General features: G+C 43.9%; 2 protein-coding genes and 1 long non-coding RNA gene across 3 annotated transcripts; all 3 read right to left on the reverse strand.

Annotated features, from left to right (window-relative positions):
- Positions 1-327: 327 nt before the first annotated feature.
- Positions 328-3782, reverse strand: LOC308333125 (uncharacterized protein; the record flags this gene model as incomplete). Its single annotated transcript, XM_080789320.1, has 5 exons — positions 328-515; positions 600-2001; positions 2660-2851; positions 3416-3539; positions 3760-3782. 5 exons carry the CDS (start codon positions 3780-3782, stop codon positions 328-330), a joined length of 1929 nt encoding a protein of 642 aa, XP_080645446.1.
- Positions 3783-3920: 138 nt separating this feature from the next.
- Positions 3921-4874, reverse strand: LOC308332963. Its single transcript, XR_013965770.1, has 3 exons — positions 4819-4874; positions 4642-4729; positions 3921-3980 (listed from the first exon to the last, which is right to left on the reverse strand). It is a non-coding gene; the product is annotated as an uncharacterized lncRNA (long non-coding RNA).
- A 4908-nt stretch (positions 4875-9782) lies between these two features.
- Positions 9783-16475, reverse strand: LOC308333126 (uncharacterized protein; the record flags this gene model as incomplete). Its single annotated transcript, XM_080789321.1, has 10 exons — positions 16380-16475; positions 15854-15911; positions 15607-15734; positions 15431-15518; positions 14847-15037; positions 14502-14625; positions 13749-13931; positions 11856-13090; positions 11440-11527; positions 9783-9839 (listed from the first exon to the last, which is right to left on the reverse strand). Exons 1-10 carry the CDS (start codon positions 16448-16450, stop codon positions 9783-9785), a joined length of 2223 nt encoding a protein of 740 aa, XP_080645447.1. The 5' UTR covers positions 16451-16475.
- Between the last annotated feature and the right edge of the window lie 8022 nt (positions 16476-24497).

Genomic DNA, 24497 nt, shown 5'->3' on the forward strand with positions numbered 1-24497 from the left:
TATAATGTTTGTTGTGCAGGAACCGTCAGCCACTCTCCAAACCCAATGGTCTGCTCTCTCTCCTGGTTTCTATTCTCCATATTGGCTAGTATTCTGGGTTAGTTATATCTTAAGTTAACATGTAGTATGATGTTTAGCACATAACAATTGCACTGTGATATGAACGATGGTTTGTACACACTCCAGCATAATATAATAACTTATTGATATGAGATATGGTCTCATCCACGTGTACAATATCAATTGTAAACACTATCGGGGTCAATGATCAGAGGAGCAGAGTTTATACCATCAATATGACCAGGACCGAAGAATGGAAAGAGTTTCTCAGTGAATGTGAGGCCAGTGAAAGAGTAGATGAACTCTGGCCTCCACGTCGTGAAAGGAAACCAGACCCTCCTCATAGTCCACAAACACTCCCACTGTCTGGACCATCTCTCTTACAAGGGGGAGGATACGAGGGTCAGCAGAGGCAGGAGAGTCTCCCTTCCTGTTGATGGACTCCCTGGCCACTCCTAAAACCCACTCAGTCTTCTCACATGTATGTCTTGGGGTAAAAAAAAAGGTACTAATATTGTGATATAAAATCTAGGCCATACTAACAGGAGAGATGGTCAGGGGAGCTGAGTTTATATCACCATCTTTAAGCCCAGGACAGAAGAATGGAAAGAGTTTCTCAGTGAAGGAGCAGCCAGTGAAAGAGTAGAGAAGAACTCTGGCCTCCACATCATAAAAGGAGACCAGACCCCCCGCATAATCCACAAACACTCCTACTGTCTGGAGTTCCTGTTTTACAGGGATGAGGACAGTAGGGTCAGCAAGAGACTCCTTATTCCACAACCTTATAGTCCAGATACCATTGTTGGGACTCAGTGTGATGTCTTCCTTCCTGTTGATGGACTCTCTGGCCACTCCTAGCCACCACGCAGTCTTCCCTTTAACCTGCACCTCATAGTAAAACCTTCTTGAGGAGAAGCTTTGCTTTCCTAAGACAAAGATATGGTGTGAGAATCTCTCTTTGTTGTATGGGACATCATTCCTCGTGTCTCCATCACTCACTTGTCTTCCGTCCTCAGACAGGATGAGCCAGGGATTTGCTGTATCAGGGTCCAGAGTCACATCCACTGCATATCGCTGGACCCTCCTCAGCTCAGCATCAGGTAGCTTCTCCATCTCTTGACCGAGTGTCTCCTCCAGTGTCTTCTCCAGCTGAGCCACAGCTGTCCACACAGTCTCCACAAATGAAAGCTGATGGACATTCACCTTTGTCCAGTCCTTGGTGGGTGGAAGGGTGTTGATGGATGTGACGTTCAGGAAGAGGATGAGTTGTTGGAGGCGGTCTTCAGTGTGTGAGAGCTGCTTCAGATCACAAATCCTCTCCTCTAACTGAGCGATGTCCTTTTGCAACTCGTTGATGAAGCCTTCGGCCTGTTTCTCCGTTGGTTTCTGCTCCTCTTCAATCCCATCCATGAACTCAGCTCGGCTTCTGTCCATACAGCTGACCAGGGCAGTGAAGACCTGCACGCCGGCTGCTATCACTGTGTCTGCAGCTTTCCTGTTGAGCTCTACTGAGTGTTTGATCTCCTGAATCTTCACTTGTCTCTCCTGGATCTGCTGCTGAACTGCAGCCTCTGTCTTCACCAGCTCAGCAATCTTTTCTTCATATTCCTCCATCAGCGGTCCAAATTGATGTAACTTGTGACCTGACTCACTGCTGAACGGATAAAGGGCTGAGGCTAGGATCATGGCTAGGATTACAGCGAGTACAGTTAGGATCTGGGTTAGGGTTAGGAAAGGTTTAGCAGGTTCTTGGTTTTTGTTGGCAGTCTTTTCTTCATCTGGCTTGGCGGGTTCTTGGTTTGTGCAGGAAGGTGTTTTCTGCAGATTTGATTCTTTAACCTTGACACAGGTGTTGCAGCGTCCACATGGAGTGGTGGACATACCCAGACCAACTGGACACAGGGACGTGAGACTGCTGGGCGGAGAGTCCAGTTCGACACCCTGAGAATAAAAATAAAACAAATGATACTTCACTTACACCAAAAACCTTCATTGCAACCCATAAATGTCACATTTTGCAGCTCTCAGTAGCAAACTAAATAACTAAAATAAGATATGGTGACTAAAATGAAGACTAGATATATTGACAATTTTGTCAACAATTAAAACTGGTGGAGAAGAGATACAGTAGAACAAAAAAATAATTGTATGCTTGGTTGCACTCGGGTGTTGCGCCAGGGACCCCTGTGTGCTCTGGCACATCGTTTCTCAGATCCTCACCACCAAACTTGGCAATAACAGTGTTCAGGGGTCTACCATCACAATAGCCATATCAGGGGCCGCATGGAAAAAAGTGGCATGCCATACCACTTTTTAAAAGGGTATAATACTTTTAAAAGTGGTAGATACCACTTTTTGTAGAGTGTGAGCTCTCTCCTTATGGATCTAAATGATGCCAGATTCAAAGAAATTTACACCCAGGTGTAAATAAAGTGACTAAAGAAGTGTGTACTTTCGGTACGATCATTCTCACGTGTCATTGGGGGGGGAGAGTTAAAACTCGACAAGGATATAATCATTTCTACTGATGAAATCAGAGCTGTAGGCTATTGATTACTGTCCCACTCTATACTATCGGCCCTACTGACTGGGATTCTACCTGCTTGTTGGTCATGTCCATGTGAACAGTGGGGTCTTCACCAGCCTCCTCCTCCTTCTCCTCTTCCTCCTTCTCCTCCACCTCCTCCTCCTCCTTCTTCTCCTCCTCCTCTTCCACCTCCTCCCGGTAGAGGTCATCTCTCCGCTCCTCAACCTTGACCTCCATCTCTTCCTCCAGTTCTTTAATACGAGCCTTTCAAATCAATCAATCATATCAGGTTAACGTGTGACAATCATCATTTACTCGTACTCATTTCTCTTACTTGCTTCTCAACGTTTAGAATATCAAGGACCCCCCCCAGTTGGATGTATGGCATGCATTAGGTCATTTGATATAATTTATTTAAATCTCTGGGACCTGTAAAAGTGTGTGGCTCTTAAAGCAATATGTTGGTAAGTTTGTTAAGATCTGTTCTAACACGTTTTGTAATGTGATTGATTGAGTGCAATTAGTACAGTGTACACAGCATGTTCATTTTGCAAACGGCATAACAAAAATATTTTTGGTTTATGATACAGAATGACACAAATACTTTTGTATGGCCAGTTTTACAAAAACGCCAGTAAAGAACCTTAACGAAGCCAGTGTCTATTGTCTAACGGGCTTTATTGGGAGCTCTAGTGTAATAAGTTTAATTGTGTAATGGTGTAATAAGTGGAATAGTGTAAAAGTGTGTAATAAGTGTAATAGTGTAATAGGTTAAGGTTAAAAAGGGATAAAGCGGTTAATGAGAAATGCATTTATATAATCATGGACCCAGGGACACATCAGGGGCCCTGCCAGGGACACATCAGGGGCCCTGCCAGGGACCCCTGCAGGTGCCACAGGAACACAGTTGCCCCGATCCTCACCAGACGTGGCGATAACACTGTTCAAGGGTCTACAATCACAATAGTCACATCAGGGGCCACATGTGCCCCCCCCACTCCTTGCTGAACGTTAATAACTGAAGTAATAAGTTACTCTCACGTATAATGAGAAAGAAGTTAATTTATACAGTTCAACATCATGATCATATAAGCTGTATTGATTACTGGGGTGATTGATTGGATTTTGAAATCAAATGGAATAATGAATCTGGCCCTATAGTCTGGGATTACATGGCTACCTGCGTGTTGGCCATGTCGATGTTAATAGCGGGGTCTTCACGAGCCTCCTCTTCCTTCTCCTCCTCCTCCTCCTTCTCCTTCTCCTCCTCTTCCTCCTCCTTCTCCTCCTCCTTCTCCTTCTCCTCCTCCTCCTCCTCCTCCCCCCGGTCGTCGTCATCTCTCTGCTCCTTAACCTTGACCTCCATCTCTTCCTCCAGTTCTTTAATACGAGCCTTTCAGATCAATCAATCATATCATGTTAACGTGTGACAATCATCCTTTACTCGTACTCATTTCTCTTACTCTCTTACTTGCTTCTCAACGTTTAGAATTTCAAGGACCCCCCCCCCCCCCCCAGTTGGATATATGCATTAGGTCATTTGATATAATTTATTTAAATCTCTGGGACCTCGATCTATTCCTGTCACAACACTCAGTGTTTATTTAAGTCTGAGAGGGTACAAATGGAACCATTATGGACATGTAAGGCTTCATTTGTTGTACGCCCGTCTGTGAGGAGCTAATCTCTGGAACAATCGACATGAAACTTGTGATGTTTGAATCATATTAATATTACTCCTACACACGTTTCTCCACACAAATCGGTACACAATACCTATATAGACGAATCCACAGAGTGGTTCCCTGGGCGCAGCCATATCTGAGGTGTACCAGCTTGACACCTGGCCTACAGGCCAGAGCTCCGTGGATTTGTCTATAGTCATCGGATCAAGACAGATCTGTCCAATCTTTCATATTCCATCCTGGTTGGCTTCTAAAGTTTGCAGGAGTGGCTCGTTTAGAACAAAATTGCCGTGAAATGTTGCGGCCTACAATAACCTTCCTGCCCTGGCGGAGATCTGTTATTAATGATTTTAATGAGAAACAATATACCTGTTGCTCTTTGACCTTCTTTTGCAAAAAGGACGAAGACTTCTCATCTTCAATCTTATCCAGAAGCTGGCCTATTTCAAAGTCCTTCCTGTGGGACAGGGATACAGCCGTCATAATGTCAGTGTCATTCTGCAGGTATAGTTACTGCATGTCATTCCACACCGTGGTCCATCTTACCTCTTGATCTCATTCTCCAGATCCATGATGGATTCCTGGGATCGTTTCAGGTCCTCCTGGGATCGTTTCAGATCCTCCTCCAGCTTTCTGTTGACTCTCTCGGCTCTCTCCAGGTCCATGCGGAGCTTCTTCTCTCGCTCCGGAGAACCCTCCAAATGAACAATGATGCATTTATTTGTACATCATTATTCAGTACAAAAATAAACATTTGTCTCCCATTCAACCAATCATTATCCATTTAATTTGTATAAGAAAATATGTTGTAAACGGACTCACCGGATCTGTTTGATGCTCCTGATCAGACTGATCATTGAGATCCTTCTTCTGGTGGTCTCTGTGGAGGACGCACACACACACACATGCACACACACGCACACAGGTCAGATGAGTTGCTGGCCAATATTAATGATCAGGGATCTATATGGGCTTAACTATTCAATGTATCCTGTATTGCTGTCACAATTAAACCGAAAATATATAGGAAAGAATATATAATAAGTACAACCAATAAACCACTTAAAACTGAATAATCTAATATGTTTTTTTTTTTGTTGACGATGGGCACATTTTATTAATGGATTAGGCCTGTTAACTAGTGATAAAATCAGAGTACCAATGCTTTATTGAGCCTTCATTAACAGTTTAGTCCACTATAGATGTTTGTCTTACCTCTCATGTTGTTCACACAAGCTGCTTTTAGAGGCCACGCCCCCCTCCTCTCTCTCCACAGACTCACTCATCGTAGAGCAGACCTTTACACGCGCACACACACACACGTCAGTCCATGTAGCTTGACTGCACATCCGCTAGCCCTCTGTGTTGTGTTGTGTTGTGTTGATGGAAAGAAGGGACCACATGTTGCTGCTGATGCTTCTTTACTGGTAGTAGCCGGTGTAATAGTGCAGTACAGTCCTGAACGTAAACACAATGCATGCACAACACTCTGATGAATATGCAGTTCTCCACATACAGTACAAGGCTCAGCAAGAGACCCTGCTTTGCATATATGCTTTGCATACTGTAATACATTTTGTGTGTATGAAACCAAATGAAACATGAGCAAACACTAGTACAATTAGTTTAAAAAGGAGGTGGCTTGCACACATCCAGTGCTTTGCTGGTGCTGGACAAAAGGTAGAATACATACAGAGAAGGAGTGGACCGCACACGGTCTTTGCTCCAACACTATGGTGTTTGAAAATGACCTGCCCTCTGTTCTTAACCCATTCTGACCGGGCACCCATTTTGGTGTTAGCATCATGTTACGCTTTATGTATTGAAAAATAGCAGATCTACAAGCTCATATCGCGCCACCGAGTGGCGCGATATGAGCTTGTAGGTCTGCTATTTTTGAAAAATTCGAAGAACGACTGACATTTTTAGAATCTGATTTCAGGTCAGAATGGGTTCATCAGACCAGTGTGTGTCCAGTGGAAACCTCGTATGAATCTGATCTCAGGTCAGAATGGGTTAACGTCAGTCACGTGACGTGACGACCATTATATAAGGGAGGTTATCATAATGTGAGCACTGAGCGGACACAAGGCAGGATCAGATTGGGCCACCACGGCCGTTTATTAGGATTAAGTGCGCTTCAGGCGCGCAGCATTATTAAATGCAAAACTCAAAGTCTCTTTAAACAACAGAACTCCGCCTCTTCTTCTGCCGTCTGTCACACAGGCAGGATTGGGCGGTCAGTTAGGGTCCTTTTCCCCTAACTGGGCTTAGTGCGCCCTGATATAAATCACGCTAAGAATGTCCCCGGGTTTGACAGGTGCTTCTTTCCCTGCATGTCAACATTCCCCCGGGGAAGTGGAACTCTCTCTCTCTCGTCACTATAGATTCGTCCGGGGCGGCGGGTTACCGCCGAGCATGCCCGAACTGTCCCTCTCAGCAGTCAGTCCTTCCCTTTTAAAGGGACACTTCAACCTTTTTGCAAAAAAATACATGTTAATGACGTTTAGAAGCTTTAGATCACTTTCCTGGGGGTATTTATGTGTGTAATATGTGGTTTTAGATATTTTAGATTGTAGCAGTGAGCCTGTTGTCTCTGATGTCATGGACACTGGTCTCACTACCTTCCTGGACTACAATTCCCATAATTCTTTGGTGCACTGCTCCTCCTTGTGGATAGGGGGGAGAGTAGTCCAGGAAGGAAGTGAGCCCAGTGTCCATGACATCAGAGACAACAGGCTCACTGCTACAATCTAAAATATCTGAAACCACATATTACACACATAAAGACCCCCAGGAAAGTGTTCTAAAGCTCCTAAACGTCATTAACATATATTTTTTTTGCAAAAAGAGTGAAGTGTCCCTTTAACCTTCCCTGGAGGCGCGTACACTTGGCCTTGAGCCAATAGGTACGCGGGGTAGTACTGTATGACTGACGAGGCCGAGTAGGCGTGTTCTCCTTGGCTGCGTTCTGCCTCCTCCCCACTGGCTGTCTGGGCTACTACTACGTATGCTCACCTGGCAGCTGGTTGCCTAGCGACACCCCACAATATACTGATTACTATCACCTGACCGGTTTAACACAAACACTGTTGGAGCAAAGTGCGGACCACTCCTTCTCTGTATGCCAAACAGTACAATTAGCCACACACACACACACCAGTTCCAACATACAAAGTAAAATTTATACAAAGTGCAGCCAATATACAACACAACAAAATAAACATACCTGTAGTACGTAACACAATAAACGCACAACACCCTGATGAATATGCACTTCTCCACATACAAGGCTCAGCAACAGACCCTGGAACCCTGTAATATTCGGAAACGCATGTCTCCTATAAACATAACATGCCAAAAATGTATTTTCTACAGACTTAATATACTGTAAGAGAGACCCCTGCATGTGTTGCATATTCATAAGTCTACTAGTAGCATTTATAGATGCTATACTGTTGTGTAATATTGCTTACAAAACAAAATACAAACATCAACTTCTGACGGAGAAAAACATACCTGCCCTCAGTGAGTAAACTTCAAGCATAAACTGAGAAGGAGGCACAGCTGTATATGACTCCATAAACAGTGAAGGCTTAAAGTGACAGTACAGGTTTTGGAATGGAATGACTGTTTTAACTGAACAACAATATTATTGACTGAATCTAATAAAGTTGTGGTGTGGGATTTCAACCATGAAAATAAACTATAATTGTAACCTTGTTACGTTTGCAGTGTCCCTTTCCGTGATGTGATGGACCGACTACATTAAAGAGTGTCCACACAACCTGCCCAGCACGGGGGAAAAAACACGGTCAGTGACTCCAAAGACACATCGCTGTCTGCCTTCGTTCAACATGTACGCTGTGTGTGTGTGTGTGTGTGTGTGTGTGTGTGTGTGTGTCACTCAGATCGCTCTGCCACATAGACGCTCTAGTATATTACATACGATACAATACCAGTTACAATTAATTACAATTACCATAATGTTAAGCCCGAAGCCCGACAAAAGCCAGACAGAAAAAAAAGCAGCACTAAATTGCGGCGCAGCGGCGCCGTGTTTCAGTGTGAAAGTGAGAACGGAGATCAACGGATTTATCAAAATAAAGGATATATGTAACTCACGTTAGAATAGGCTATTAATGTTCCATAACTTCCATTTCCAATCATTCTAATGGATTCCATACACATTATAGTTTCCTCTGAAGTGAAGTTGCTTTACGTGTAGCGTTATAAGTTATATATCACCATCATGGATCGTTTGGTGACGTTGATTAATAATTAGGTTTTATTCATCGCAGCCAGCTGGGTTAGCGAGACTCAGTGCAACATGACGAAAACCTGACTCTTCTTCAGCTGTGATAACCCGATTGATTTTATAAAATATTTAAGCATAATTATGGCAACTTGGCAAGTTAACTGGTGGTTAGTAGCTCGTTTGGTGCGCAAACCAGAGGGAAACCAGCGGTAGCAAGGCAAGCAAGCAAGTCTCTCACCGTTCACTGTTCTCTATACTGTATTGCCTGCGCGCAGTGCAGGACTGCGGGGAAGGCTACATGGTCCCTCCTCATGGTCTAAATGTACCCCTTCCCCTCTGTGGTGTGGTGTGGTGCTCCCCACCCTCACACCCCCCCACCGCGTCCCTTCCCTCCTCTCAGGGGAAGGAAGCTGCAGAAGAGTCTCCCCCACCCCACCCTGCCAAGGTCAAATCCCTGAGTTTCCCCACCCTGCCAAGGTCAAATCCATGACAGACTGGAGATGGAGGTGGCGGAAGGGGGCGTGGCTAATGTACTGGCTGGCTGTCTGTCTGTCTGGCTGGCTGGCTGTCTGTCTGTCTGTCTGGCTGGCTGGCCGGTTGGTTGACTGTCTGTCTTGCTGTCTGTCTGGCTGGTCGAATGGCTGGTTGGTTGGTTGACTGAAGTATGCGCTGGCTATAGCTGACTGCGGTGCTCGCTGACTGGCTGGACTGCACTTGGAATTTTAGGAGTTGAGGCATTGAATTTAGTTTGACTCTGGTTCCACAGATACATGTTGTGAAAATAGTGTTTTGCGAGGCGTTGTGAGCTTGCAGATCAGCTATTTGCAACATGTTTTGCCTATTTATTATTAGGTGAAATTTGACCAATGTTTGACCAGTTTTTGTCGTATTGTATTATGTATTGGGTCTTCACCCTGTAACACCCAGCGTTGCAATACTACAACATATTTTAATTAATGAATTAAAACATCGTCATCATTGATGTTCATTGCAATGCCATGGGTCATGATATTTGCATATAAATACCCCCCCGCAGAGGCTGAAATTCACACAAATAAAACATCTCTGGACTAATCTAAATTATTATAAATGTGCATCAAATTTGCTCAATTTCCTCTGATAAATCCCAGTAGTACGGTTGAAATCGTTTTTTTGCAAGTCATATGGGGACCCCCCCAGAAAATCATGTAGGTTTAGCACTAGTAGACTAAATGACTGGTTGGTTGACTGACTGGCTGGTAGGAGGTTGGTTTCACCCTGAGCCCTGTTGCAGTGACAGCAGGAAAGGCCAACTGTGTTGCCTTCCTCTCTGTGCAGATGAGGGCAGGATGTGGAATATCAGAGTGTTAGGACTAGGAAGCTTCGCAGTTCGCACCGTGTCAGGGTGGCGTTTCAGTGAGGCTCCCTAAAAACTCCTCTATAGCTTTTCCATGAAAAAAAAAAACAGTCACACGTTTGCGTCATAGGCTACTTATTTTTCTCCACCAGTGACTTCAGAAAATCTCTCTCCTATATACAGTAGGCTGTTTATTTTATAAAAGTTTACAAACAATCCAAACAGTTTGATGGGAGGTCACTCCACATTTTACTGTTGACTCCCAGCCCTCAAAATGAAGTGCCTATGCGGCTGACATAATGTGACATTCCAATAATAGTAAAATAACAAAAAGCACACCGTGTGCCCATTCTAAAAAAATATGCAAGATATTCACCCGTTGAGGAAGAGGAGGGTCAACTCAGAGATCCCTTAACTTGCTAAAGCCCAAACATCACTAACAATTAAAATCTCCATTTTGCTCCCACCCCAATTTTCCCATATCCTTCATTAGAAGCTGTCTGTCTGGTTCACAGCTCCTTGTCCAGAAACCAAAAAGAAAAAGAGAGTGTGTTATTTTTGTCTGACTGCCCCTTAAATCCGTATCCCCTTAACCCATTCTGACCTGAGATCAGATTCATACGAGGTTTCCACTGGACACACACACACTGGTCTGATTAACCCATTCTGACCTGAGATCAGATTCATACGAGGTTTCCACTGGACACACACTGGTCTGATTAACTCATTCTGACCTGAGATCAGATTCTAAAAATGTCAGTTGTTCTTCGATTTTTCCAAAATAGCAGACCTACAAGCTCATAGCGCGCCACTCGGTGGCGCGCTATGAGCTTGTAGATTTGCTATTTTTCAATAGCTAAAGCATAACATGACACTAACACCAAAATGGGTTCCCGTTCAGAATGGGTTAATACTGACACTCTTCTTGGCGTAGCCTCTGAGCTGAGAGAGAATTTTACATTTTCTGCTTTACACCATTATCATGTTCACATTTTGATCATAACACCCACTTACTGAATGTCAAGTCTCCAGGTTTTCCTCAGAACAAGCATGACAATTATTTATTGTGACACTATATGGCACATTAGGAGTCCAACTAGTACTAGTGTTTCTCACATTTAATTTGCAAAGACCCCCTTCACTCTGAGTGTGTTCAAATGGAACCCTCTCACAGAGTTACAGACCTGTTATGGTCACTCAGGGTTATCTATTTGTGTTTCTGGTAATATTATTGTCTGTGGCAAAAATGGAATGTTGTCCAAAATGTCCACCACAAGCCACCTATATAATGTTTGTCGTGCAGGAACCGTCAGCCACTCTCCAAACCCAATGGTCTGCTCTCTCTCCTGGTTTCTATTCTCCATATTGCTAGTATTCTGGGTTAGTTATATCTTAAGTTAACATGTAGTATGATGTTTAACACGTAACAATTGCACTGTGATATGAACGATGGTGTGTACACACTCCAGCATAATAATAATAACTTATTGATATGAGATATGGTCTCATCCACGTGTACAATATCAATTGTAAACACTATCGGGGGCAATGATCAGAGGAGCAGAGTTTATACCATCAATATGACCAGGACCGAAGAATGGAAAGAGTTTCTCAGACCCTCCTCATAGTCCACAAACACTCCCACTGTCTGGACCATCTCTCTTACAAGGGGGGAGGATACGAGGGTCAGCAGAGGCAGGAGAGTCTCCCTTCCTGTTGATGGACTCCCTGGCCACTCCTAAAACCCACTAAGTCTTCTCAAATGTATGTCTTGGGGTAAAAAAAAAGGTACTAATATTGTGATATAAAATCTAGGCCATACTAACAGGAGAGATGGTCAGGGGAGCTGAGTTTCTACATCCATCTTTAAGCCCAGGACCGAAGAATGGAAAGAGTTTCTCAGTGAAGGAGCAGCCAGTGAAAGAGTAGAGATGAACTCTGGCCTCCACATCATAAAAGGAGACCAGACCCCCCTCATAATCCACAAACACTCCCACTTTCTGGAGTTCCTGTTTTACAGGGAGGACAGGAGGGCTAGCAAAAGCATAGTACTCCTTATTCCTCAACCCTATAGTCCAGTAACCATTGTTGGGACTCATTATGATGTTGTCCTTCCTGCAGGACTCTCTGGCCACTCCTAGCCACCACGCAGTCTTCCCTTTAACCTGAACCTCATAGTAAAACCTTCCTGAGGAGAAGCTTTGCTTTCCTAAGACACGGATATAGCGTGAGAATCTCTCTTTGTTGTATGGGACATCATTCCTCGTGTCTCCATCACTCACTTGTCTTCCGTCCTCAGACAGGATGAGCCAGGGATTTGCTGTATCAGGGTCCAGAGTCACATCCACTGCATATCGCTGGACCCTCCTCAGCTCATCATCAGGTAGCTTCTCCATCTCTTGACCGAGTGTCTCCTCCAGTGTCTTCTCCAGCTGAGCCACAGCTGTCCACACAGTCTCCACAAATGAAAGCTGATGGACATTCACCTTTGTCCAGTCATTGGTGGGTGGAAGGGTGTTGATTGATGTGAAGTTCAGGAAGAGAATGAGTTGTTGGAGGCGGTCTTCAGTGTGTGAGAGCTGCTTCAGATCAGAAATCCTCTCCTCTAACTGAGCGATGTCCTTTTGCAACTCGTTGATGAAGCCTTCGGCCTGTTTCTCCGCTGGTTTCTGCTCCTCTTCAATCCCATCCATGAACTCAGCTCGGCTTCTGTCCATACAGCTGATCAGGGCAGTGAAGACCTGCACGCCGGCTGCTATCACTGTGTCTGCAGCTTTCCTGTTGAGCTCTACTGAGTGTTTGATCTCCTGAATCTTCACTTGTCTCTCCTGGATCTGCTGCTGAACTGCAGCCTCTGTCTTCACCAGCTCAGCAATCTTTTCTTCATATTCCTCCATCAGCGGTCCAAATTGATGTAACTTGTGACCTGACTCACTGCTGAACGGATAAAGGGCTGAGGCTAGGATCATGGCTAGGATTACAGCGAGTACAGTTAGGATCTGGGTTAGGGTTAGGAAAGGTTTAGCAGGTTCTTGGTTTTTGTTGGCAGTCTTTTCTTCATCTGGCTTGGCGGGTTCTTGGTTTGTGCAGGAAGGTGTTTTCTGCAGATTTGATTCTTTAACCTTGACACAGGTGTTGCAGCGTCCACATGGAGTGGTGGACATACCCAGACCAACTGGACACAGGGACGTGAGACTGCTGGGCGGAGAGTCCAGTTCGACACCCTGAGAATAAAAATAAAACAAATTATACTTCACTTACACCAAAAACCTTCATTGCAACCCATAAATGTCACATTTTGCAGCTCTCAGTAGCAAACTAAATAACTAAAATAAGATATGGTGACTAAAATGAAGACTAGATATATTGACAATTTTGTCAACAATTAAAACTGGTGGAGAAGAGATACAGTAGAACAAAAAAATAATTGTATGCTTGGTTGCACTCGGGTGTTGCGCCAGGGACCCCTGTGTGCTCTGGCACATCGTTTCTCAGATCCTCACCACCAAACTTGGCAATAACAGTGTTCAGGGGTCTACCATCACAATAGCCATATCAGGGGCCGCATGGAAAAAAGTGGCATGCCATACCACTTTTTAAAAGGGTATAATACTTTTAAAAGTGGTAGATACCACTTTTTGTAGAGTGTGAGCTCTCTCCTTATGGATCTAAATGATGCCAGATTCAAAGAAATTTACACCCAGGTGTAAATAAAGTGACTAAAGAAGTGTGTACTTTCGGTACGATCATTCTCACGTGTCATTGGGGGGGGAGAGTTAAAACTCGACAAGGATATAATAATTTCTACTGATGAAATCAGAGCTGTAGGCTATTGATTACTGTCCCACTCTATACTATCGGCCCTACTGACTGGGATTCTACCTGCTTGTTGGTCATGTCCATGTGAACAGTGGGGTCTTCACCAGCCTCCTCCTCCTTCTCCTCTTCCTCCTCCTTCTCCTCCTCCACCTCCTCCTCCTCCTCTTCCACCTCCTCCCGGTAGAGGTCATCTCTCCGCTCCTCAACCTTGACCTCCATCTCTTCCTCCAGTTCTTTAATACGAGCCTTTCAAATCAATCAATCATATCAGGTTAACGTGTGACAATCATCATTTAGTCGTACTCATTTCCCTTACTTGCTTCTCAACGTTTAGAATATCAAGGACCCCCCCAGTTGGATGTATGGCATGCATTAGGTAATTTGATATAATTTATTTAAATCTCTGGGACCTGTAAAAGTGTGTGGCTCTTAAAGCAATATGTTGGTAAGTTTGTTAAGATCTGTTCTAACACGTTTTGTAATGTGATTGATTGAGTGCAATTAGTACAGTGTACACAGCATGTTCATTTTGCAAACGGCATAACAAAATATGTTTGGTTTATGATACAGTATGACACAGTATGTTTGTGTTTTCAAATTTTTCTGTATTGCCAGTTTTACAAAAACGCCAGTAAAGAACCTTAACGAAGCCAGTGTCTAACGGGCTTTATTGGGAGCACTGGTGTAATAAGTTTAATTGTGTAATGGTGTAATAAGTGGAATAGTGTAAAAGTGCAATTAGTGTAATAGTGTAATAGGTTAAGGTTAAAAAGGGATAAAGAGGTTAATGAGAAATGCATGTATATAATCATGGACCCAGGGACACATCAGGGGCCCTGCCAGGGACACATCAGGGGCCCTGCCAGGGACCCCTGCAGGTGCCACAGGAACACAGTTGCCCCGATCCTCACCAGACGTGGCGATAACACTGTTCAAGGGTCTACAATCACAATAGTCACATCAGGGGCCACATGTGCCCCCCCCCCCACTCCTTGCTGAACGTTAATAACTGAAGTAAGTTACTCTCACGTATAATGAGAAAGAAGTTAATTTATACAGTTCAATCTTCACAACCATATAAGCTGTATTGATTACTGGGGTGATTGATTGGATTTTGAAATCAAATGGAATAATGAATCTGGCCCTATAGTCTCGGATTACATGGCTACCTGCGTGTTGGCCATGTCGATGTTAACAGCGGGGTCTTCACGAGCCTCCTCTTCCTCCTCCTTCTCCTTCTCCTCCTCTTCCTTCTCCTCCTCCTCCTCTTCCTCCTCCTCCCCCCGGTTGAGGTCATCTCTCTGCTCCTTAACCTTGACCTCCATCTCTTCCTCCAGTTCTTTAATACGAGCCTTTCAGATCAATCAATCATATCAGGTTAACGTGTGACAATCATCATTTACTCGTACTCATTTCTCTTACTTGCTTCTCAACGTTTAGAATTTCAAGGATATATGCATTAGGTCATTTGATATCATTTATTTAAATCTCTGGGACCTCGATCTATTCCTGTCACAACACTGTTCATTTAAGTCTGAGAGGGTACAAATGGAACCATTATGGACATGTGGGTCCATTTGTTACACGCCCGTCTGTGAGGAGCTAATCTCTGGAACAATCGACGTGAAACTTTGATGTGTGAATCATATTTATATTACTCCTACACACGTTTCTCCACACAAATCGGTACACAATACCTATATAGATGAATCTGTTATTAATGATGTTAATGAGAAACAATATACCTGTTGCTCTTTGACCTTCTTTTGCAAAAAGGACGAAGACTTCTCATCTTCAATCTTATCCAGAAGCTGGCCTATTTCAAAGTCCTTCCTGTGGGATAGGGATACAGCCGTCATAATGTCAGTGTCATTCTGCAGGTAGGTTACTTCATGTCATTCCACACCGTGGTCCATCTTACCTCTTGATCTCATTCTCCAGATCCATGATGGATTCCTGGGATCCTTTCAGATCCTCCTCCAGCTTTCTGTTGACTCTCTCGGCTCTCTCCAGGTCCATGCGGAGCTTCTTCTCTCGCTCCAGAGAACCCTCCAAATGAACAATATTTGTACTATCATTATTCAGTACAAAAATAAACATTTGTCTCCCATTCAACCAATCATTATCCATTTAATTTGTATAAGAAAATATGTTGTAAACGGACTCACCAGATCTGTTTGATGCTCCTGATCAGACTGATCATTGAGATCCTTCTTCTGGTGGTCTCTGTGGAGGACGCACACGCACACACACACACACACGCATGCACACGTTTTGTAAACGCATTGACAATGAAGGGAAAATTTACGTCATATTGTCTCTTTATTGTTAACACCATCGGGGCCCATGACATAAATCACTGTCAAGTTCAAGTGCACGGTCATGTGCCCGAGACGGAGATTGATAATCTCCGTCAAATTAGTGCTATGAAAACTGATCGCATCGCTCTACAGCCTAGAGGCGCTTGTTGACGATGGGCACATTTTATTAATGGATTAGGCCCGTTAATGGCGTTTAATGTTTGTGTTTGCACTGTTTGTTTTACATTACCATTACATCACCTAATCAACATGAGTTGATCAAAAATCAATTAGTCTGATTGACCACTTAAAAAGCACTTTAACTAGTGATAGAGTATCAATGCTTTATCGAGCCTTCATTAACAGTTTAGTCCACTATAGATGTTTCTCTTACCTCTCATGTTGTTCAGACAAGCTGCTTTTAGAGGCCACGCCCGCCTCCTCTCTCTCCACAGACTCACTCATGGTAGAGCAGACCTTTACACACGCACACACGTCAGTCCATGTAGCTTGACTGCACATCCGCTAGCCCTCTGTGTTGTGTTGTGTTGATGGAAAGAAGGGACCACATGTTGCTGCTGATGCTTCTTTACTGGTAGTAGCCGGTGTAATAGTGCAGTACAGTCCTGAACGTAAACACAATGCATGCACAACACTCTGATGAATATGCAGTTCTCCACATACAGTACAAGGCTCAGCAAGAGACCCTGCTTTGCATATATGCTTTGCATACTGTAATACATTTTGTGTGTATGAAACCAAATGAAACATGAGCAAACACTAGTACAATTAGTTTAAAAAGGAGGTGGCTTGCACACATCCAGTGCTTTGCTGGTGCTGGACAAAAGGTAGATACATGCAGAGAAGGAGTGGACCGCACACGGTCTTTGCTCCAACACTATGGTGTTTGAAAATGACCTGCCCTCTGTTCTTAACCCATTCTGACCGGGCACCCATTTTGGTGTTAGCATCATGTTACGCTTTATGTATTGAAAAATAGCAGATCTACAAGCTCATATCGCGCCACCGAGTGGCGCGATACGAGCTTGTAGGTCTGCTATTTTTGAAAAATTCGAAGAACGACTGACATTTTTTTAATCTGATCTCAGGTCAGAATGGGTTCATCAGACCAGTGTGTGTCCAGTGGAAACCTCGTATGAATCTGATCTCAGGTCAGAATGGGTTAACGTCAGTCACGTGACGTGACGACCATTATATAAGGGAGGTTATCATAATGTGAGCACTGAGCGGACACAAGGCAGGATCAGATTGGGCCACCACGGCCGTTTATTAGGATTAAGTGCGCTTCAGGCGCGCAGCATTATTAAATGCAAACTCAACGTCTCTTTAAACAACAGAACTCCGCCTCTTCTCTGCCGTCTGTCACACACAGGCAGGATTGGGCGGTCAGTTAGGGTCCTTTTCCCCTAACTGGGCTTAGTGCGCCCTAATATAAATCACGCTCAGAATGTCCCCGGGTTTGACAGGTACTTCGTTCCCTGCATGTCAATATTCCCCCGGGGAAGTGGAACTCTCTCTCTCTCTCGTCACTATAGATTCGTCCGGGGCGGCGGGTTACCGCCGAGCATGCCCGAACTGTCCCTCTCAGTAGTCAGTGGGGAATGAGCGCAGAAGCAGTCAGTCCTTCCCTTTTAACCTTCCCTGGAAGCTGGCGTAGGCGCGTATACACTTGGCCTTGAGCCAATAGGTACGCGGGGTAGTACTGTATGACTGACGAGGCCGAGTAGGCGTGTTCTCCTTGGCTGCGTTCTGCCTCCTCCCCACTGGCTGTCTGGGCTACTAATATGCTCACCTGGCAGCTGGTTGCCTAGCGACACCCCACAATATACTGATTACTATCACCTGACCGGTTTAACACAAACACTGTTGGAGCAAAGTGCGGACCACTCCTTCTCTGTATGCCAAACAGTACAATTAGCCACACACACACACACACACACCAGTTCCAACATACAAAGTAAAGTTAATACAAAGTGCAGCCAATATACAACACAACAAAATAAACACACCTGTACGTAACACAATAAACGCACAACCCTGATGAATATGCAGTTCTCCACATACAAGTCTCAGCAACAGACCCTGGAACCCTGTAATATTTGGAAACTTATGTCTCCTATAAACATGCCAAAAATGTATTTTTTACAGACTTAATATACTGTAAGAGAGACCCCTGCATGTGTTGCATATTCATAAGTCTACTAGTAGCATTTATAGATGCTATACTGTTGTGTAATATTGCTTACAAAACAAAATACAAACATCAACTTCTGACGGAGAAAAACATACCTGCCCTCAGTGAGTAAACTTCAAGCATAAACTGAGAAGGAGGCACAGCTGTATATGACTCCATAAACAGTGAAGGCTTAAAGTGACAGTACAGGTTTTGGAATGGAATGACTGTTTTAACTGAACAACAATATTATTGACTGAATGTAATAAAGTTGTGGTGTGGGATTTCAACCATGAAAATAAACTATAATTGTAACCTTGTTACGTTTGCAGTGTCCCTTTCCGTGATGTGATGGACCGACTACATTAAAGAGTGTCCACACAACCTGCCCAGCACGGGGAAAAAACACGGTCAGTGACTCCAAAGACACATCGCATCAAGGCAAGGTGTGTGTGTGTGTGTGTGTGTGTGTGTGTGTCACTCAGATCGCTCTGCCACATAGACGCTCACGCTCTAGTATATTACATACGATACAATACCAGTTAAGGGGTACATACCGCGGGGTAGTTTTTGGGTTGGAAAACTACACCATTACGTCAGTCGCGGTGATGATCATCACCGCGGACACAGACCCATCTCTCTGTTTTTACTATCAGACAAGTCTTTTCACTCTGGAGCTATCACCCCGTTCACTGATTGGTTTAGAAGTTGTGTAAACCACAGGGAGGCGGGGTCAATCCTGTGTCAGATCAACATGTAAGGCAAGGCAAGGCAAGGCAATTTTATTTATATAGCACCTTTCATACTCAAGGCAATTCAAAGTGCTTTACAGAATAAAAACAAACACAGAAGTGCAACAGTGCACTTTAAAATGAATACAGATAATAGATACAATTACCTTACATTACAACAGATACTCCCACCTTTAATAGAAACACAGTTAATTGGGATATGCAATGTTAAATAAGTAGGTTTTTAAATTTGACTTAAAAACGGCTATGGTTGGGGATTTTCTAATGTAACCTGGAATGCTATTCCAGGTTTGTTTGTGGTGCATAATGGTGGAATGCTGCTTCACCATGTTTTGTTCCAGATATCGGGTGAACTATCAGTAGGCCAGCCTCAGATGACCATAAGGGTTCTGGAGGGCTCATATGGCTTCAGCATGTCTGAGATGTATAGCTGGGTCCAAAGCCACAAACAGATTTATAGACAAGTAATAACATTTTAAAATCAATTCTCTGGGACACTGGTACGCCAATGTAAGGATTTTAGGATTGGTGTAATATGGTCATATTTTCTAGTTTTTGTCAGGACTCTAGCAGCAGCAGCATTCTGAATTTAATGTAATGTAATGTAATTAATTCTGTACTGGGCCTGGCCATAAGGATAACACAAGAACACCCGGGAGCTTGAATTCTGTACTGGGCCTGTTTCCCATTTTTGGTCCATACTCAATTATTCAGTCAATTCAACACAAAACATACAAATAATGCTCAGTGGGGTCATAAGCAGAGGTGTAAGAAGAAGTACTAACATTTCTTACTTAAGTAAAAGTATGAATACCGCAGTGTAGAAAACGATCTGTACAAGTAAACGATCTGCATTCAAAATGTACTTCAAGAGTATTGGTATCAAAGTGATTCTTGACTAAGTACCAAAAGTAAAAGTAGGCTATACTCATTCTGCAGAATGTCCCCATTTCACAAGTTTCAGATGTATGAACATATTTTGAAAATAGCAGATCTATACGACATTGCACCAGGGTACATGTAGTGGTTCATGGTGTGTACCTACTACGCAAAAAAAAAGTTTTTAAAAAGTTCTAAAATATCACATATAGCCCAAAAAAACTCCAATAAAATAAAAATAAATGTATTTTTTAGGCCACACTAACAGGAGAGATGGTGAGAGGAGCAGAGTTCATATCACCAACATTATACTGTGGACTGAAGAATGGAAAGAGTTTCTCAGTGAATGTGAGGCCAGTGAAAGAGTAGAGACGAACTCTGGCCTCCACATCATGAAAGGAGACCAGACCAGACCAGGTAAAAAAAAGGTACTAATATTGTGATATAAAATCTAGGCCATACTAACAGGAGAGATGGTCAGGGGAGCTGAGTTTCTACCACCATCTTTAGACCCAGGACCGAAGAGTGGAAAGAGTTTCTCAGTGAAGGAGCAGCCAGTGAAAGAGTAGAGAAGAACTCTTTCCTCCACATCATAAAAGGAGACCAGACCCTCCTCATAATCCACAAACACTCCCACTTTCTGGAGCTCCTCTCTTACAGGGAGGAGGACAGGAGGGCTAGCAGCAGCCTTGTACTCCTTATTCCTCAACCTTATAGTCCAGATACCATTGTTGGGACTCAGTGTGATGCGTTCCTTCCTGTTGATGGACTCTCTGGCCACTCCTACATACCAACAAGTCTTTCCTTTAACCTGCACCTCATAGTAAAACCTTCCTGAGGAGAAGCTTTGCTTTCCTAAGACAAAGATATAGTGTGAGAATCTATCTTTGTTGTCTGGGACATCATTCCACGTGTCTCCATCACTCACTTGTTTTCCGTCCTCAGACAGGATGAGCCAGGGGTTTGCTGTATCAGGGTCCAGAGTTACATCCACTGCATATCGCTGGATCATTCTCAGCTCACCATCAGGTAGCTTCTCCATCTCTTGACCGAGTGTCTCCTCCAGTGTCTTCTCCAGGTGAGCCACAGCTGTCCTCACAGTCCACACATATGAAGGCTGATGGACATTCACCTTTGTCCAGTCCTTTGTGGGTGGAAGGGTGTTGATGGATGGGAAGTTCTGGAGGAGGATGACTAGTTGGAGGTGGTCTTCAGTGTGTGAGAGCTGCTCTAGATCAGAAATGATCTCCTCTAACTGAGCGATGTCCTTTTGCAAGGCTTTGATGAAGCCTTCGGCCTGTTTGTCTGCTGTATTCTGCTTCTCTCCAATCCCATCCATGAACTCAGCTCGGCTTCTGTCGATACAGCTGATCAGGGCAGTGAAGACCTGCACGCCGGCTGCCATTACTGTGTCTGCAGCTTTCCTGTTGAGCTCTACTGAGTGTTTGATCTCCTGAATCTTCACTTGTCTCTCCTGGATCTGCTGCTGAACTGCAGCCTCTGTCTTCACCAGCTCAGCCATCTTTTCTTCATATTCCTTAATCAGAGGTCCGAATGTATGTAACTTGTGACCTGACTCAGTGCTGAACGGATAAAGGGCTGAGGCTAGGATTATGGCTAGGATTACAGCGAGTACAGTTAGGATCTGGGTTAGGGTTAGGAAAGGTTTAGCAGGTTCTTGGTTTTTGTTGGCAGTTTTTTCTTCATCTGGCTTGGCGGGTTCTTGGTTTGTGCAGGAAGGTGTTTTCTGCTCATTTGATTCTTTAACCTTGACACAGGTGTTGCAGCGTCCACATGGAGTGCTGGACATACCCAGACCAACTGGACACAGGGACGTGAGACTGCTGGGCGGAGAGTCCAGTTCGACACCCTGAGAATAAGAATAAAACAAATGATACTTCACTTACACCAAAAGAAAAACATTCATTGCGAACCGTACTCTATCAGTAGCGAACTAAAGAACTAACTAACTATAAGACTAAATATATTGACTATTTTGTCATCAATTAAAACTAGTATAAAATGTTACCTGCTTGTTCATGTCCATGTGAACAGTGGTGTCTTCACCAGGCTCTTCCTCCTCCTCCTCCTCCCCCCGGTAGAGGTCATCTCTCTGCTCCTCAACCTTGACCTCCATCTCTTCCTCCTCTTCCTCCTCCTCCTCCCCCCGGTAGAGGTCATCTCTCTGCTCCTCAACCTTGACCTCCATCTCTTCCTCCAGTTCTTTAATACGAGCCTTTCAGATCAATCAATCATATCAGTTTAACGTGTGACACTCATCATTTACTTATTAGTCTTTCTCACTGCTTCTCAACGTTCATAATTTCAAGGACCCCCCAGTTGTATATACTGTATGCAGAATAGACCATGAACCATGGATCTTTTTTTATATTACTTATACACATTTATGTCCAAACATCACACAAATTGTCATTACACGTTACCTATATAGACGAATCCACGGAGGGGTTCCCTCGGCGCAGCCATAGCTGAGGTGTTCCAGCTTGACACTTAATCAGTATTGATTGCCTACACCTGGCCTACAGGCCAAGGCTCCGTGGATTCCTCCATAGTCGAAAGACGAATCTTTCCGATTTTTTCATATTCCATCCTGATTGGCTTCTAAAGTTGGCAGGAGTGGCTCGTTCGGAACAAAATGCCTCAAATCATGAACACGGCATCCGATTGCCGTGAAACGTTGTGGCCTACCATAACCTTCCTGCCGTGGCTGTGTGTTCCAAGGAGCACATCTTTCTAGTTATTAACCCATTCTGACCTGAGATCAGATTCATACGAGGTTTCCACGGGACACACACTGGTCTGATTAACCCATTCTGACCTGAGATCAGATTCTAAAAATGTCAGTCGTTCTTCGAATTTTTCAAAAATAGCAGACCTACAAGCTCGTAGCGCGCCACTCGGTGGCGCGCTATGAGCTTGTAGATCTGCTATTTTTCAATAGCTAAAGCATAACATGATGCCAACACCAACATGGGTGCCCGGTCAGAATGGGTTAATGAAGAAGAAAAAAATACCTGCTGCTCTTGAACCTTCTTTTGCAAAAAGGACGAAGACTTCTCATCTTCAATCTTATCCAGAAGCTGGCCTATTTCAAAGTCCTTCCTGTGGGATAGGGATACAGCCGTCATAATGTCAGTGTCATTCTGCAGGTAGTTACTGCATGTCATTCCACACCGTGGTCCATCTTACCTCTTGATCTCATTCTCCAGATCCATGATGGATTCCTGGGATCGTTTTAGGTCCTCCTGGGATCGTTTCAGATCCTCCTCCAGCTTTCTGTTGACTCTCTCGGCTCTCTCCAGGTCCATGCGGAGCTTCTTCTCTCGCTCCAGAGAACCCTCCAAATGAAATATGATGCATTTATTTGTTACTACCACTAGTGTATCACTATTCAGTACAACAGTAAACATGGGCGTTCAAAGCATCCGTTGTTCTTTATATTTATGAGACAATATGTTGTAAACGGACTCACCGGATCTGTTTGATGCTCCTGATCAGACTGATCATTGAGATCCTTCTTCTGGTGGTCTCTGTGGAGGACACATGCACACATGCATTTACTTTAAAAACCTGCATCTTCCCTCCGTTAGTTAGTCACCCTCCACGTCTCCATATATGGTATCTCGCCTCATGACATCACGTGACATAACGGAGACCCTTAGATCTCCACATACAGTGGGTACAAGTATAGGTTTTTTTTCCCGCAGGTCAGATTTGGGCCCCTGGGTTGTCAGTCCCCAGTGTGGTTTCCGCACGCGAGTCACGTGTTGGTACAACACATGGATTTCCTTAGGTGGAGCTGATAGCCTGATAGTCATGCCAAAGCGCCAGCACTCGCCCAGCAGTCTGCCGTGCACGCGACCTCGTGACAAGTACAACCTTATTGTACTTGTTTTCGACCTTAGGTGGCATTTACTATGAAAACCTTCATCTCCCGTCCGTCCGTCCGTCCGTCCGTTATTCACCCACGCCTATATATGGTCACACCTCGTGACATCACGTCTCCATATTATGGTCATTGCTTTTTTGTCTGATTAACCACTTAAAGCTAGGGCCTGCTTTTAGGTTAAAATAAGTGAGTATAGCAATAGTGCCTATATGTTTAACCCATTCTGAACGGGAACCCATTTTGGTGTTTAGCATCACGTCATGCTTTAGCTATTGAAAAATAGCAGATCTACAAGCTCATAGCGCGCCACCGAGTGGCGCGCTATGAGCTTGTAGGTCTGCTATTTTTGAAAAATCGAAGAGCGACTGACATTTTTTTAATCTGATCTCAGGTTAGAATGGGTTCATCAGACCAAGTGTGTGTCCAGTGGAAACCTCGTATGAATCTGATCTCAGGTCAGAATGGGTTAACAAAAAACATGGTGTGTAAAAATAGTGCATAATCACAACAGTTTTTTTCTTTAACTTTTTTTTAATGGTCGTTCATTAATGGTAATCGAGGCACAATGTCACAATGTTAAATGTCAACTTCCTCGACCTCACAGAAATAAAAGCCTGAAACTGGACTGGAAAGACGCGACCGGTGTTTTTAGTTTATGCCCCCCCCCCCCAAGTACAGATCTAGGGTCAGATTTACTAACTTATTTTGAAAAACAAAACCGGATCCAAAATCAGCAGTCAGTGAATACTAGGCCTATAGTAAATTCACAAACTTTTT

The sequence above is a fragment of the Protomyctophum bolini genome (assembly GCF_963924005.1).
Source record: "Protomyctophum bolini genome assembly, chromosome: 18".
Taxonomy (NCBI): domain Eukaryota; kingdom Metazoa; phylum Chordata; class Actinopteri; order Myctophiformes; family Myctophidae; genus Protomyctophum; species Protomyctophum bolini.